This window comes from Monodon monoceros, unplaced genomic scaffold (assembly GCF_005190385.1).
Source record: "Monodon monoceros isolate NGI ecotype Baffin Bay Population unplaced genomic scaffold, NGI_Narwhal_1 Super_Scaffold_22, whole genome shotgun sequence".
Taxonomy (NCBI): Eukaryota; Metazoa; Chordata; class Mammalia; order Artiodactyla; family Monodontidae; genus Monodon; species Monodon monoceros.
This window is the reverse complement of record NW_021703779.1, coordinates 60,764,392-60,779,430: the sequence shown is the minus strand read 5'-3', so window position 1 is coordinate 60,779,430 and position 15,039 is coordinate 60,764,392. Positions and strand designations below refer to the sequence as shown.

Genomic DNA, 15,039 nt, shown 5'->3' with positions numbered 1-15,039 from the left:
TCTTTACAAAGTGTGTAAATGTGTATGTGTTTATGAAATCTGGGTCAAGTTTAAATGTATGAGATTGCAGGGGAAGATGCTCTATGCAGAGGGTACAGCAAGATCAAAGTCAGAAAGGCTGAGCTCTGTACAGAGAATAGCAATGGTTTAGTTTGTCTGGACTGTCAAGTGCATGAGAAGAACAATTTGCAAAGATTGGAAAAGTGGGTGGGAATCATCTCACGCAGGGCCTGGAATTCTTGGCAATGAAAATTTGTACTATGTTCTGCAAGCATTTGGGGAACTGCCGAAGGTTTTAGAATGAGGGTATAGTATAATTAGAGCTAAGGTTAGCACTTGAAAAATAATAATGCAGTGCCTGCTACTGCTGTTATACAAAATAATGTGTGAAGTGGCTGGAACAAGCACCTGATGCACGGTAAATCATGGAAGCAGGTATATTGTGGTGATTTAGAACATGGACTGGCGCCAGGAGGCCTGGGTTCAAAAGCCAGCTTGCCACTTAATAGCTGTGTGATCTTGTACAGATTTCTTAACCTCTCTATGCTGCTGTTTCCCCATTATAGAATAGGATTAATGATAACACCTATTTTATAAATTGTTATGAGTCACATGAGCTAATACATATAAAGTGCATAGAACAGTGCTCAGTTTTTAATAAAGTACTCGATACATGTTAGCTGATATTATTATCATTTTTTATTCATGAAGGAGATGGAATTTGAGTGAGCCTTTAAAAAATAGATATGATGTAGACATGTAGAAAGGTGACTTTCAGGCACAAGGAAGTGCATGACAAAAAGGAAGTGCAAGGTAAGTTGGGTGAACCATGGACAATTCAGTTTGCCTACAGAATAACGTAGGTTAAGGAGTTATTAGAAAATAAGATTCAAAAGGTAGGCTGGAATCATATCATGAAGGACTTTGAATCATAAGCTAAGAATTTTAAGCATCATCTAAAGACAATGGAGAGATATTGAACGTTTTTGAGTAAGGAAGTGACTTGATCAAAACCGTCCCTAAGGAAAATTAATCTGATGGCGGTGGGGGGGGGTGTTGGATTAGAGAGGTAAGAGACTTGAGGCAGAGAAATTAATTAGGAAGCTATTGGTGTAATCCACAAGGAGGTCATAAGTGCTAGATTAGAGTACTGCCATGAGAGCATGAGAGTGGAAAGGACGGAATAGGAGAGGGATTGGTGCAAATCTGGTAACTGAAGAGGAGCAGGGAAAGGGAGGAATCACAAAGGGCCTCAGAGTTTTGAACACAGATTACTGAAAGGATGGAGTATTGTTAGAGACAAAGAATTGAAGAAGAGGTAAGATGATAGGTTCAGCACAGTCAAAATGGAGCTTTAAATCACAGATGACTGTAGAAATTGACAAGCTGATCCTAAAATTTATACAGAAATTCAATCCGGAATAACCAAAAAAAATCTTGAAAAGGAAGAACAAGGTTGGAGCACTTCCCAGCTTTAAAACTTACTACAAAGCTACTGTAATCAAGACAGTGTGGTGCTGGCAATGAGGCTAGACATATAGAGCAATGGAATAAAGTTCAGAGTCCAGAAATGTGTACAGTCAATTCATTTTACTCAAAGAGTGCCAAGACAATTCAATGGGGAAAGAATAGTCTTTTCAACAAATGGTGCTGGGACAACTGGATCTCATGCAAAAAAAAAGTGGTTTTGGACCCATACCTCATACCATATACAAAAGTTAAGTCCATATAGCCTAAACGGTCTAAATGTAAGAGCTTAAACTATAAAACACTTAAAAGAAAACATAGATGTAAATGTTCATGACCTTGAGTTAGATATTGCTCTCTTAGACATGACACCAAAAGCACAAGCAGCAGAATAAATATAGATAAATTGGACTGCATCAAAATTTAAAACTTTTGTGCTTCAAATGACACTATCAAGAAAGTGAAAGACAACCCATAGAATGGGAGAAAATTTTTGCAAGTCATGTATCTGATAAGGGACTTGTATTTATAATATATCAACACTTACAAATCAATATTAAAAAGAAAAATGGCGCATTTTAAAAATGGGCATAGACCTTGCTCTAAAGAAGATATACAAATGGCCAAAAAGCACATGAAAAGATACACAACATCATTAATCATCAGTGAAATGCAAATCAAAACCACAATGAGATACCACTTTATACCCACTAGGATGGATATCATAATTTAAAAAAAAACAGAAAATAATAAGTGTTGGTGAAGATGTGGAAGAAGAATTGGAACTCTCATCTGTTACACATTGCTGGGGGGAATGTAAAATGGTGCAGCCCCTGTGGAAAACGGTCAGGCAGTTCCCTCAAAAGGTTAAACACAGGGCTTCCCTGGTGGCACAGTGGTTGAGAGTCCGCCTGCCGATGCAGGGGACACGGGTTCGTGCCCCGGTCCGGGAAGATCCCACATGCCACGAAGCGGCTAGGCCCGTGAGCCATGGCCACTGAGCCTGGGCGTCCGGAGCCTGTGCTCCGCAACGGGAGAGGCCACAACAGTGAGAGGCCTGCGTACCGCAAAAAAAAAAAAAAAAAGGTTAAACAGAGAGTTACTATATGACCCAGCAATTCTACTCCTAGGTATATTAGAAAAATGAAAACATGTCCACAGCAGCATTTCTCATATTAGCCAAAAATTATAGAAATAACCCAAATGTCTATCAACAGATGAATGGAGAATAGATAAAGAAAATGTGGTATATACAAACAATGGAGTATTATTTGGCCATAAAAAGGAATGAGGTAGTAATACATGGATGAACCTTGAAAACATTATGCTAAATGAAATGAAAGAAGCCAGTCACAAAAGACCACATATTATATAATTCCATTTATATGAAAGGTCAAAATTAGACAAATCCATAGAGACAGAAAGTAGGTTAGTGGTTGCCAGGGGCTGGAGGTCGAAGAGTGGTGGGAATAGGTAGTAACTGCTATTGGGTACAGTGTTTCTTTTGGGGATGATGAAAATGTTCTAGGGAATTCCCTGGTTGTCCAGTGGTTAGGACTCCGTGCTCTCACTGCCGAGGACCCAGGTTCAATCCCTGGTTGGGGAACTAAGATCCCACAAACCACGTGATGCAGTAAAAAAAAAATGTTCTAAAATTCATTGTGGTGATGGTTGCACAACTCTGTGAGTATACTAAAAGCTGTTGAGTTGTACACTTTAAATGGGGGGATTGTATGGTATGTGAATATTGATAAAGTTGTTTTTTAAAAAAATATTTTAAAAAAAGATTTTTTAATGGAGCCGTAGCCATTGATGATGACCAGCTGCAGATTTTTGAGTAGTATCCACCATCAGTTGCTTCTGAGAAACTGATAAAGATAACAGAGAAAAAGCTTTTGGATATCATGACACAGAGGTCTCTCTCCCTTCAAGAAAGCAGTTTCAGGAGAGCAGTGAGATCAAAAACTGGATTACAAGAAGTATGTAGAGGTGGCCAATAAGTAGACAAATTTGGCAGTGTTGAAAAGGGGATGAAGAGATAGACAACTTGTAACCTAAAGGAACTGAATCAGTAGGAAGACAGAGACTAAAGATGTAAGAAAGAGCTCATTGCTGATACATGGCCCTTAGAGCAACAGGAAAGAGAATCTAGTGCCCAGCTGGTGAAATTAGCCTCAAGGAAGAGAAGGAATACGAGGGAAGACATTTTCAGGTAAAGAAAAGAGGTAAAAGAAGGCATTTATTAGACATAGCTTCAACCAGCTCACTCAAGCATGAGGCAGAAAAAGTTTGATCTTGAAAGATACACCTCAAACTGTTTCTCATCGTTGACTGAGCTGATTGAAACTATGTGTAATGAATCAGGAGTTACCTCTAGAGAGGGAGTAGAGATGGAGAAAAGGAGGTTTTTTTTCCTTTTTATTTGATAGACTTTTATGTTTGATTTTTTAGCATGAAGAATGTATTCATTATATTTGTATTTTTAAAAAATCAGACTAGATGCTGCAAGAAATGTAGTTGTTTACCAATTGGAGGTGAAGCAAGGGAACTGCGAAATTACACTGTGTACAAAATACCCTACCTTTTTCAAAGCTTCTAATTACCCTTTTCTCTACCCATCTGAAGCCCTCTTCATCAGAACTCCCTGAGGACTCATTTTCCCTTCCTGGTTATCATTAAAACAACTCTCCCAGAAACACCTGCCTTCCTTTATCCTTTCCTCCCTCCCAGTACCTCATATTCATGACTGTCATATGTATATGCTTTTCTTGTGTGTCAGTGTGTATTGCCCTATCAATTCTACCATAGGAATATCTCCCAAATCCATCTCTTCCTCCCGACCCTTGCTGCCACTGGCCTGGATGGTTGCAAAAAACCTCTTGATGGGCTTCCCTGGTGGCGCAGTGGTTGAGAGTCTGCCTGCCAATGCAGGGGACACGGGTTCGTGCCCCTGTCCGGGAAGATCCCACATGCCGTGGAGCGGCTAGGCCCGTGAGCCATGGCCGCTGAGCCTGCGCGTCCGGAGCCTGTGCTCCGCAACGGGAGAGGCCACAACAGTGAGAGGCCCGTGTACCGCAAAAAAAAAGAAAAAAAAAAAACCTTTTGATAACCTTCACTGTATCCTACGCTGTAATCAGAGGATCTTTTCAAAATGTAAATTTAATCATGCCTTGTGCATGTGGTACACACGCACGTGCACACACATGTTTGAGACATTTCATACCCTTTAATGAATTCTTTTCTATTGAAGTATAGTTGATTTACAATGTTGTGTTAGTTTCTGATGTACAGCAAAGTGATTTATATACTCTTTTTCATATTCTTTTCCATTGTGGTTTATTACAGGATATTGAATATAGTTCCCTGTGCTATACAGTAGGACCTTGCTATTTATCTGTTTTATATATAGTAGTTTGTATCTGCTAATCCCAAACTCCTAATTTATCCTTCCCGAACTCCCTTTCCCTTTTGGTAATTGTAAGTTTTCTATGTCTGTGAGTCTATTACTGTTTTGTAAATAAATTCATTTGTGTCATATTTTAGATTCCACATACAACTGATATTATATGATATTTGCCTTTCTCTGTCTGACTTACTTCACTAAGTATGATAATCTCTAGGTCCATCCATGTTGCTGCAAATGGCATGATTTCATTCTTTCTTATGGCTGAGTAGTATTCCAGTTATATATATATATGTATATATATATATATATATATACATATATATATATACATACATACACACACACACATACATATATACATACATACATACCATGTCTTCTTTACAATTCATCTGTCAGTGGACATTAAGGTTGTTTCCGTGTCTTGGCTGTGAACACTGGGAATGCATGTATCTTTTCAAATTAGAGTTTTCTCTGTATATATGCCCAGGAGTGGGATTGCTAGGTCGTATGGTAGCCCTATTTTTAGTTTTTTAAGGAACGTCCATAGTGTTCTCCACAGTGGCTGTACCAGTTTACATTCCCACCAACAGTGTAGGAGGGTTCCCTTTCTTCCACACCCTCTCCAGCATTTGTTATTTGTAGACTTTTTAATGATGACCATTCTGACCAGTGTGAGGCAGTTTTGATTTGCATTTCTCTAGTAATTAGTGATGTTGAGCATGTTTTCATGTGCCTCTTGGCCATCTGTATGTCTTCTTTGGAGAAATGTCTGTTTAGGTCTTCTGCCCATTTTTTGATTGAGTTGTTTGGCTTTTTTGATATTAAACTATATGAGCTGTTTGTATATTTTGGAAATTAAGCCCTTGTCAGTCCATCATTTGCAAATATTTTCTCCCATTCCATAGGTTGTCTTTTCGTTTTGTTTATGGTTTCCTTTGCTGTGTAAAAGCTTATTAAGTTTGATTCCGTCCCATTTGTTTATTTTTGCTTTTATTTCTATTGCCTTGGGAGACTGACCTAAGGAAAACATTGGTATGATTTAGAGACATTTCATAGCCTTTAAGTAAAAGTCCAAACTGCCTGGCCTATCTGGCCCTTTGTGCTCTAACCCACGTTTACTTCACCAGCCTCACTCCCACCACTCCCTGCTCCAAGCCTTCATGCTCTGGTGTGTGCAGTTCCTTCTGTAAACCTAGTCCCTTACCCATAACCCCCACAACCCTCCCTGCTTCCATTTTCCATACCTTCACCCCCATGTGCCTGTAAACTTCTCCTAATTTTTTATTTTTATTTTTTTTGCGGTACGCGGGTCTCTCACTTTTGTGGCCTTTCCTGTTGCGGAGCACAGGCTCCGAACACGCAGGCTCAGCGGCCATGGCTCACGGGCCTAGCGGCTCCGCGGCATGTCGGATCTTCCCAGACCGGGGCATGAACCCGTGTCCCCTGCATCGGCAGGCGGACTCTCAACCACTGCGCCACCAGGGAAGCCCTTTTTTTTTTTTTACTTTTTATTTCAAGATAATCATACATTCACAGAAAGTTGTAATGAAATGTACGGGGAAGTCTCTTCTTCCTACAGCCTCCTCCAATGTTGCCATCTTGTACAATTATAGTATAACATCAAAATCAAGAAGCTGACATTGGTACAATCTATAGAGCTTATTCAGTCTTCACCAGTTAATACATGCAGTCTGTGTGTGTGTGTGTGTGTGTGTGTGTGTGTGTGTGTGTGTGTGTGCATAGCTTTGCATAACCACAACCACCAGCACAGTCAAGGTACAGAACTGTACCATCACCACAAGGCTCTCTCATGCTACCCTTTTATAGCCACATTCATCCCTAACTCCTGGCAACTGCTAATCTCTTCTCCATCTCTCTAATTGTTTCACCAATGGTATATAAGTGGAATCATGCAGTACAGATTTTGAGACTGGCCTTATTCACCCAGCATCATTCTCTTGAGATCCATCCAAGTTTTTTGCATGTATCAAGAGTTATTTCTTTTTATTGATTAGCAGTATTCCAGTGGTATGGGTGTACTGCAATTTGTTTAACCATTCACTTGTTGAAGTACATCTGAGTTGTTTCCAGTTTGGGTTGTTAAAAATAAAGCTACTATGAACATTCATGTACAAGTTCCTATATGAAAATAAGTCTTAACTTCTCTGGAATAAATGTCCAAGAGTGCAATTTTTAGATTGTATGCCAAGTCCATTTTTAGTTTTGACAGGAACCGCCAAATTATTTTCCAGAGTGTCTATACCATTCTATATTCCCACCCAAAAGGTCTGTGTGATCTAGTTTCTCCACATCCTCACCAGCAATTTATATTTTCACTGTTTTTCATTTTAGCCACTTTGATAGGTGGCTCACTGTACTTCTCATCTTTTAAAACCTGACAAGAGTTACTCTACTTCCTCCTCTGTGCCATCACTGATATTTCATTTATCATTGTGTTTTAATTATTTATCGATATAGTCCGAGTCTTCCCCTCTGTTCTGAGCTACGTGAAGATAAGAGCTGTGCCATATTCGTCATTTTTTTTCCCTGCAGCATCTGATACAGTTACATGCTGGACACACAGAGGGCACTCAGTAAATGTGTGCAAAGTAAGGGAAAGAATGAAAATGGAAAAAACGTTAGTGTTGCTTGCCTCCCCCTCCTCCCCGTTAAGCTGTAAACCTTTTTAAAACAGAAATCACACCTTCCTCTGTGTCTCCCAGCAGCAGCTAATAGGGTGCTCTGTACGTGTAGCTGCTCAATAAATGTTGGCTAACTATTCAGGTGGCTTATCTTCCCTCTGCACCCAGGAGATAAGCACATGAAAGAGAGAATAGGCCTGAGTATTCCTGTATTAAAGATCATATGTGATAAGTTTTATAATATCTTATAATCTCCACAATCACTGAATATTTGTCTGTGTAGATGAGAAATCAAAACAAAACGGTCTTTTGAGTCAAAGAATGCCTCTGCAACTGAGCACTTTTCAATAGTTTCAATACCCTGGTTACATATGAATTTTGGAGGACAGCATTTCATATCCCTGCATTCCTTTTGCAGTTTCAGAAGGATCTGGAATTTTTCTATTTTTGCTGAACTGGTATAATTTGACATGCTGATTATGAAGGGGTCATTAACCCCAAACATTTTTTATCACTTTTTGACTCTGCATTTTCTCAACTCTGAAGTATGTTAATTTGCACTTGTTTATATGTCTCTGTAAGAGTTACTCAAGCCCTAGAGGACTGGTATATGTTTTGTCTGGGAGCTAGATTGTAAGCCCCTTGAGAGCAGGGACCTTATAACTCCTAGGAATGCATCCTGGACATTGTCAACATTCAATTAATGATAATACTAGAAACTTGCCTAAGGTCATCTGTCACAATAACAACTTCCTTTTCATCTCTAAGGCTTCTAACTGTCAGGAAAACTCTTAGGTTGATTTGATAACATTGAATGATTCTGCCCAAAATTATGCTCATTATTACCCACTACAATTTGTTCTTTAGAGTGCTTTCAGATTTATAATTTTGGATCAGTTATTATGGTTCCCTTCCCTATAATACCCTGGTTACATCCAAGTTTGGGAAGGCTGCATTTCATAACCCAGAAGTCTTTTAGCCTAATACAAAGTAAGCTGATAACATCTATGCTTTCAAAGCGTTTAATTCTCTTCACCAACCCTCATTGATAACTAGGTGGTGAACTCCAAGTATGTTGACAATCTTAACTTATCAGAAATAATCCTTAATTCGGTGTATTGTCCTATTTTCACAGATTATAAAATGGAGTAAATGTATACTAAACCAGTCCTATGGCTGTTGAAGTTAAATTGATATGAATATTTAAAGGAAGTCTGAGTTCTAAAACAAAAGCAAATTTGGTCCTTGGTGAGGATGGAGGTAGGGGGAAATTTTTTTGTAAGTCAGGTTTTCTGAGCTACAGTTTACATGCAGTCTGATTTACCCCTTTTTAGATAGAAAGTTTGATGAGTCTGACAAGTTGGATTTTTTCCCTTCACTATTTGCTGATTCAACTATACTTCCCACTACCCTCCACAACCACCCTTAGACCAAACTGCCCTATCTTTTTCTGACATTTTGTCTCCTTTTTCTTTTCCAGTGTACTAAAGGAGGTGTACATAGCCTTTAATCCCAAAGCAGTGGTCTTACAGCTGGGAGCTGATACAATAGCTGGGGATCCCATGTGCTCCTTTAACATGACTCCAGTGGGAATTGGCAAGTGTCTTAAGTACATCCTTCAGTGGCAATTGGCAACGCTCATTTTGGGAGGAGGTGAGTACAAAGGAAGGTCACCAGGAGAATTTGTTGACCTTCCCCCATGTTTTGTCCATTGACACTGAGGAAAACTTGGCTTTCTAAGATTGGATAATATCAACCTGCCCATGGTCCAGAAGCCTGAGTCAATGAACCTGCCACCTTCACAGTTCAGCATAAGGAAGTACTCTGACACACTTCTCCTCCTCAGCCTGGCATGCGCATTGACTCCTTGGCACTCTGAAGTCTAAGTTTCCATTCCTGAAGCAAAGGTGCTTTGGTTAAAGGTAACATCAGATCTTATTAAGAATAGAGAATGTTAACCCCAGTGGACTTTGATCCATCTTCTCTCAGTATAGCCTTTGAGTCCCAGTTCTAATCATTATCTTTTGGAAACATACCACTAAAATTCTAACCCTACTCACATATAAGTAGTAAACACATGAATTAATTGAATATCTAAGCTGAATTCAAGAACAACTTCTCCCCCACTAAAAAAGCATGGATTTGTTACAATAAAGCAAAATTGAGAGATCTAAAGTGTCTCTTAGGCATTTTTGCCTTCAGAGTGTACTGATGTTTTGTATTACTTAACCATCAGAAAGCTGGGTCTATTCAATAGAAGCATTTACACATTTGTGAAAGGAACCTTTCACAAACCTCAACTACCTTTGAAGCTGCCTTGCTTAGAATCTTCTGTCTATCTGGCACAATCTTTATTCCATTAGATGAATGGACTGGTGTGTTAAAATAACATGGTCAAGCAGATTGAGCTTAAAATGTATGTATTATGGAAGCGCTAATAGTTTGTTGTTTGTCAAAGTGTTGTAAAAACCAAATTAGAGGACATTGTGGGAAGGCCTTATGAAAATGAGTGAGCATTCAACACAAATACACAAGCCTGGTCCTTGGGCAGCCTCAAACCCTAGAGGGATCGAAATTAAAGGTGCTTACAAGAGACAACCTCTTATGAAAAGCTGGCGAGAAATGTATTAACTTCAACTCAAGGAAAAGATAAAATTGATAGGTGCCACGGACATATTACTTTCCTTGACGGCACTAAAGACAGTGATTATGACACAGGTAGGGCCAGGGGGAAGAAGAAAAGCCCTTTCCTCAATATACATCTGTGTGAATCCGACTTTTGTTTAAGGCTACAACCTTTACTTAGCACTTTGAAAGCCTCTTTGCTTTCTCAGCCCCAAGTCTTGGCTTTTGAATATATAACTCTTCTTATGTAATATGTGTATTCCTGAAAATACCTGTGCATAAATGGAATTTTTGCAAATCAAATCATACTGTATGTATGCCAGAGAGAGCTTGCTACTTAAAACCTATGGGGACTCTTTTTGAAATCAAATAATCATACCCAATAGTTTGATCTGATAAATTCAGATTTTCCATGTCAGGAGTGTTTAAAGTAATACCTGTACTATTTCACTTCAATTCTCAACCCCCAGTAACACATAGACAATTGGCAGAGATGGCCACGTGCCCAAACTTCAGTGGATCCCATTGAGGCCAAAAAGACACATTGCAGAAGCCCCAGCATCCCTGACCTTTCAAGGAATAGAAAGGCTTAAGAAAAGGGCACCATATGTCTCAATCTATACATGTTATTCCAGTGTAATTATTAATAGTGTCCCTTTTTTACTCTTAAAAGTGTACCATTGTGGATGATAAATGATATGGTCACCCTACCTAAAATAGACCAGATTCTATTTCCCTCAGGCTGCACTGAGGTTAGGAAATCTTTCCATTTTATCCTTACACTCTTGGAATTTAGTTAAAAGCCAAATGTTCTAGTGCTTGCATGGCAGAACACATCTATTCAGCACAAAAATATGCTGATTATTAGCCAGTATAATATGGCTGCTGGGTGACTGTGACAGGACCTGACGAGGTGAGTCAGAGCGTCAATCAACAGTCCTTTTCTCATCTCATTCTCTTTGATCTCTGCCACTAGGCCTGTATTTTGTGGAGAAAAGGAATGCTGAAATGAAAAGAAAGAAGTCTGTTTCTGTCAGCATTTTCCTTTTCTCTTTCCTGGAGGTTTTCAGGGCTATATCTGCCAATAGCTTTAATATACAAGTCACATCCAGCAGTCATTTTATAGAATTGTTACAAAATTCATCACAGAAACCTTCACTTTGAGTAGGTCACCTCAAAAGATCTGGGTTCCAGGGATCTCAATCTTACCAATGACTCTTGGTGGAATTGAGGACTTTGGAGTCCTCGGGTGCATATTTGTTTGGAGATGAGGGCCTTTTTAATCTTTGTAGGCCTTGGACTTCCCAGTTCCACATTGTGCATGGTCTGACTGGTTCACTAAAGACTGCCTACTAAGTAGTTCAAAAATATCATAAAGGGATGTTTAGGTGAAATTCTGCAAGTTAGAATTATCTTTCTAGCCCTTTTGTTAAAACATTTTTCTCTCCTTCCTTACCCCCCTTCCCTCTCCTGCTGTTCTGTGACTATTCTTTCCTAACTTCACAATTCTTGATGGAGACAGGAGGCTATAACCTTGCCAACACGGCTCGATGCTGGACATACTTGACCGGGGTCATCCTAGGGAAAACACTATCCTCTGAGATCCCAGATCATGAGGTAAGTAAGGCTCTGACAAGTCCTCTCTTCTTTAAGGGGAAGAGCTGAGTCATTCCACCTAATCAAAATCACGTCCTCACCACTCAATACCGTTTTGTTGAGAGACACTCCAATAACAATAACACACTGTCTTGGCAGAATAGTGGACTCTTGTTCCAAAATATCCAAGACCTTCTGCCTTTTTTTACAAGAGATCTCAAAGGCCAACCAACTTTAATTTCTCAATTAATTACAGAGACTGTGGGAAGGGGTCACCTGTTCACACAAAGAACTCTTTGGGATATGTGCATATTTTCATCCCCTAGACTCAAAAAAGAAGGGGTAATTTTTTTTAAATGTAGAAGCTGGGTTCTCCTCTATCTTTAAAAAGTCCTATTGGTGGTATGTCAAACCTCTGTTCTTTGGTGGTAGTCCTGGTCTCTCAATTTTCTTTGGCTGATGTAAAATTTAAAAAACACACAATCACCACCAAGACAGGTCTGGTATTTTTCCAGCAATTAGTGGTGCACAAAAGTTGGGGCAGGACCATCCAAAATGTGAAACATGTCATTTGAACCTTTGCCATTTTCTTTAGTCATATGAGATGGGCTTTATGTTTTCCAAGGCATAGATGTCTGTCCTAGTTTTCTCAAAACAGGTGTCATAGAAAGCTCTCTGAGAGCTGTGAGTGTGCTGATGATCCCCTTTATCTGAAGGTGTACCCCTTCTCTTCCCACCCACCCTGACACCTGGTGGGAAGCATGTTATCATAGATCAGGATGTGTAGCTGCAGGCTTTAGACTGTGACTTATAATAATGAATCAGTGGCTGCAGCCCCACCTTCTCAAGCCATCTCCCAAGGAGTCGAGATGGTACTTGGGTTATAACATTTTGATTCCTGCTCGATGCAGAAGCTGTACACTTGGGAGCATTATGCTTTTACAAGTTACTATTATTTTTTAAAAACTAGAAACAAACTAATCTTCCAATTTTCTTCTAACCACAGATGAGGTATAATATGTATCTCAGAAAAACCACTCTATGTGTCTAGAATACAAATAGAAGGCACTCTATAATTTCAGACAATTTGCTGGTGTCAAGGTTAATAGAAGTCTCTTTTCTTGACTTGACTTACCTTTATTCAGTATTTGGAAGCTTTATGAAATATAAAGGTAAGCGAACAAATTACATTTGTGAACAAATATAATCGCTGTTATTGCCGTGGGAATATCTCAGATTGCATTGCAATTTAAAGCGCTGAGACTTTGAAAACTGATCAAGTTATGTCAAAAAGTAGTTTTAAGATGTAGAAGCCTGAATTGAGAATGAGTGTTCTGTTCCTAGGAAACAATGCAAATCTATAGATTCATCTATCTTAAAAGGTTGATAAAATTTTAATAAAGGTGAATACTGCCTCTGGTACCTGGAGATGCCTGGCTGGTTGTGGACTTGGCCTTCTAGATAGACATGTCCTGTCTTTATACTGATATAGCCTGCTAGATTAAATGAGATATAATGTACGTCAGGTGCCTAACACACAGTTCTTGGCACACAACAGGCATTTTTGAAATGCAAGTTTTCTCCTTCCCCTTTGTATGCACCTAACAACTTCTGATACCCAGACATTTATGACTTTTTCATTCATAAATTTGTCCAAACTCTTTCGATTCCCTTCTGTCATATCCTTCTGGTATAAGAGATGTGAGTCATCCAAGAGGGAACAAAGAAGAAAATTGAAATGAGTCTTCCAGGTACAATAAGATAACATTTTAATGAAAATTGCCAAAAATAACCCACACAGTGTAAAGGCATATGTAAGTTTTGTGCCACAATACACAGTTGCACACAAATATCCTTGCAGTCCTCTGTAATCAGATCAACAAATGGTGGCTCAAAAAATATTTACTGAGCGCCCGTTGTGTGCCAGGCACTATACTAGGTGTCTTGGAAGATACAAAGACACTAAGACATCATCCCCTACCTCAAACAGCCTGGGATAAAGGGGGGTATGAGTGCTGAGGAGATATGTAGATACATAAATAAATATATTACACGGCAGAATAAGAGCCACAAGACTATAGGAACAATGGCTATGGATATGTGCCTCAAATATAAAGGGGATATAAAGGAGTGCACAAAATACCCTGCCCTCCATAAGCTGAAAATGTAATTGAGAAATCTAATCGGTGAAAAGGTCAGGACAGTGCAGCAGGCAGCCACAGTCTGCTGGCTAACCCCCTCACTGTCTTCCCTCTCAGTCTCGGCTTTTGTTCCTCTGTCTCCTAGGATAATAATCCTCCTCCTCCAGATGCCCTTTCCCCATCTCTCTATGATCTTCCTCAGTCCAGCTTAAAGCCCTATGCCTTTAAAAATCCCTTACCTAAATATACCAAGGCCCTTTGAGCTCTTCCTTCACGTTCATTTGTTCTTTTCATTCCTTTACCAAATATTCATTGGGCCCATACTGCTTGCCAGGCCCTATTCAGACCTGATACAGGGATACAAAGATTAACAAGATAAGCCCAGTGCTCTAAAAAATCTCATCATCTAATAGAGGGGACAGAACAATGTGCTCAACCCAGGACAGATGAGGAGCGTAGAGGAAATGTTTCACCAAGACTTTAAATTGAATATTGGAGGTTGACTGGGAGTTTGCCAGGTGAAGAAGATGGAAAGGCATTCTGGGCAGAAGGAATAGAAATTGGAAAGGACCTGGTGCCTCGTGTGACCAGGGAGAAGTTTGATATAGTGGAACACAGTGTTTATGAGAGAGAGAGAAGGATTAAGGCTTGAATGGAAATTGGAGCCAGATTATGAAGAGCCTTGAATGATGCACTAAAGAGCTTGCACTTTCTTCTGTGAAAACAGATGAGCTTTGGTCTTTAGAAAGTTCACTTGATAGAGCATGGAAGATACATTGCAAAAGGGAGAGAGCTGAGAAAGTCAAACCTGTTAAGAGGTTCAAGGACACTCCTATCACGCTCAAGTCTGTACCATTCCTTTGGTCATCTGTGGTTTCGGTTGTCTGCATTCCCCTTTAGTGCTCATCAGAGTGTTTACACCCACCAAGTTGGTGTTCATTCATTGAATGAACAATTGAATCAGTGAGTGTTTGAATAATAAGTGTCTCAACATTCATACTGGAAAACTTATATTTTTAAGATGGAAGAATTGGAAGCATAATCTAGCCTTTTTCTGGAAACTATTTAACCCCAGTAGCAACTACCCATTTTTTGCAAGAAGTACCAGCTATCCCAGTAGGAAATAGATGTATCCATGGGAAAACACTAGATCACCAAT

At 39.4% G+C, this 15,039-nt stretch overlaps 1 protein-coding gene across 5 annotated transcripts in view; it reads left to right on the top strand.

The window, feature by feature from the left end:
* Positions 1-15,039, top strand: part of HDAC8 (histone deacetylase 8) — a 244,229-nt gene that overhangs the window by 96,545 nt on the left and 132,645 nt on the right. For 3 of the 5 annotated variants that reach the window (XM_029241489.1, XM_029241491.1, XM_029241488.1), the window contains exons 8-9: positions 8,999-9,171; positions 11,666-11,760. In XM_029241489.1, the coding sequence (XP_029097322.1) occupies positions 8,999-9,171; positions 11,666-11,760 (268 nt within the window). The remainder of the gene's footprint in view (positions 1-8,998; positions 9,172-11,665; positions 11,761-15,039) is intronic. The other 2 variants (XR_003796451.1, XR_003796450.1) reach the window with 1 other exon arrangement.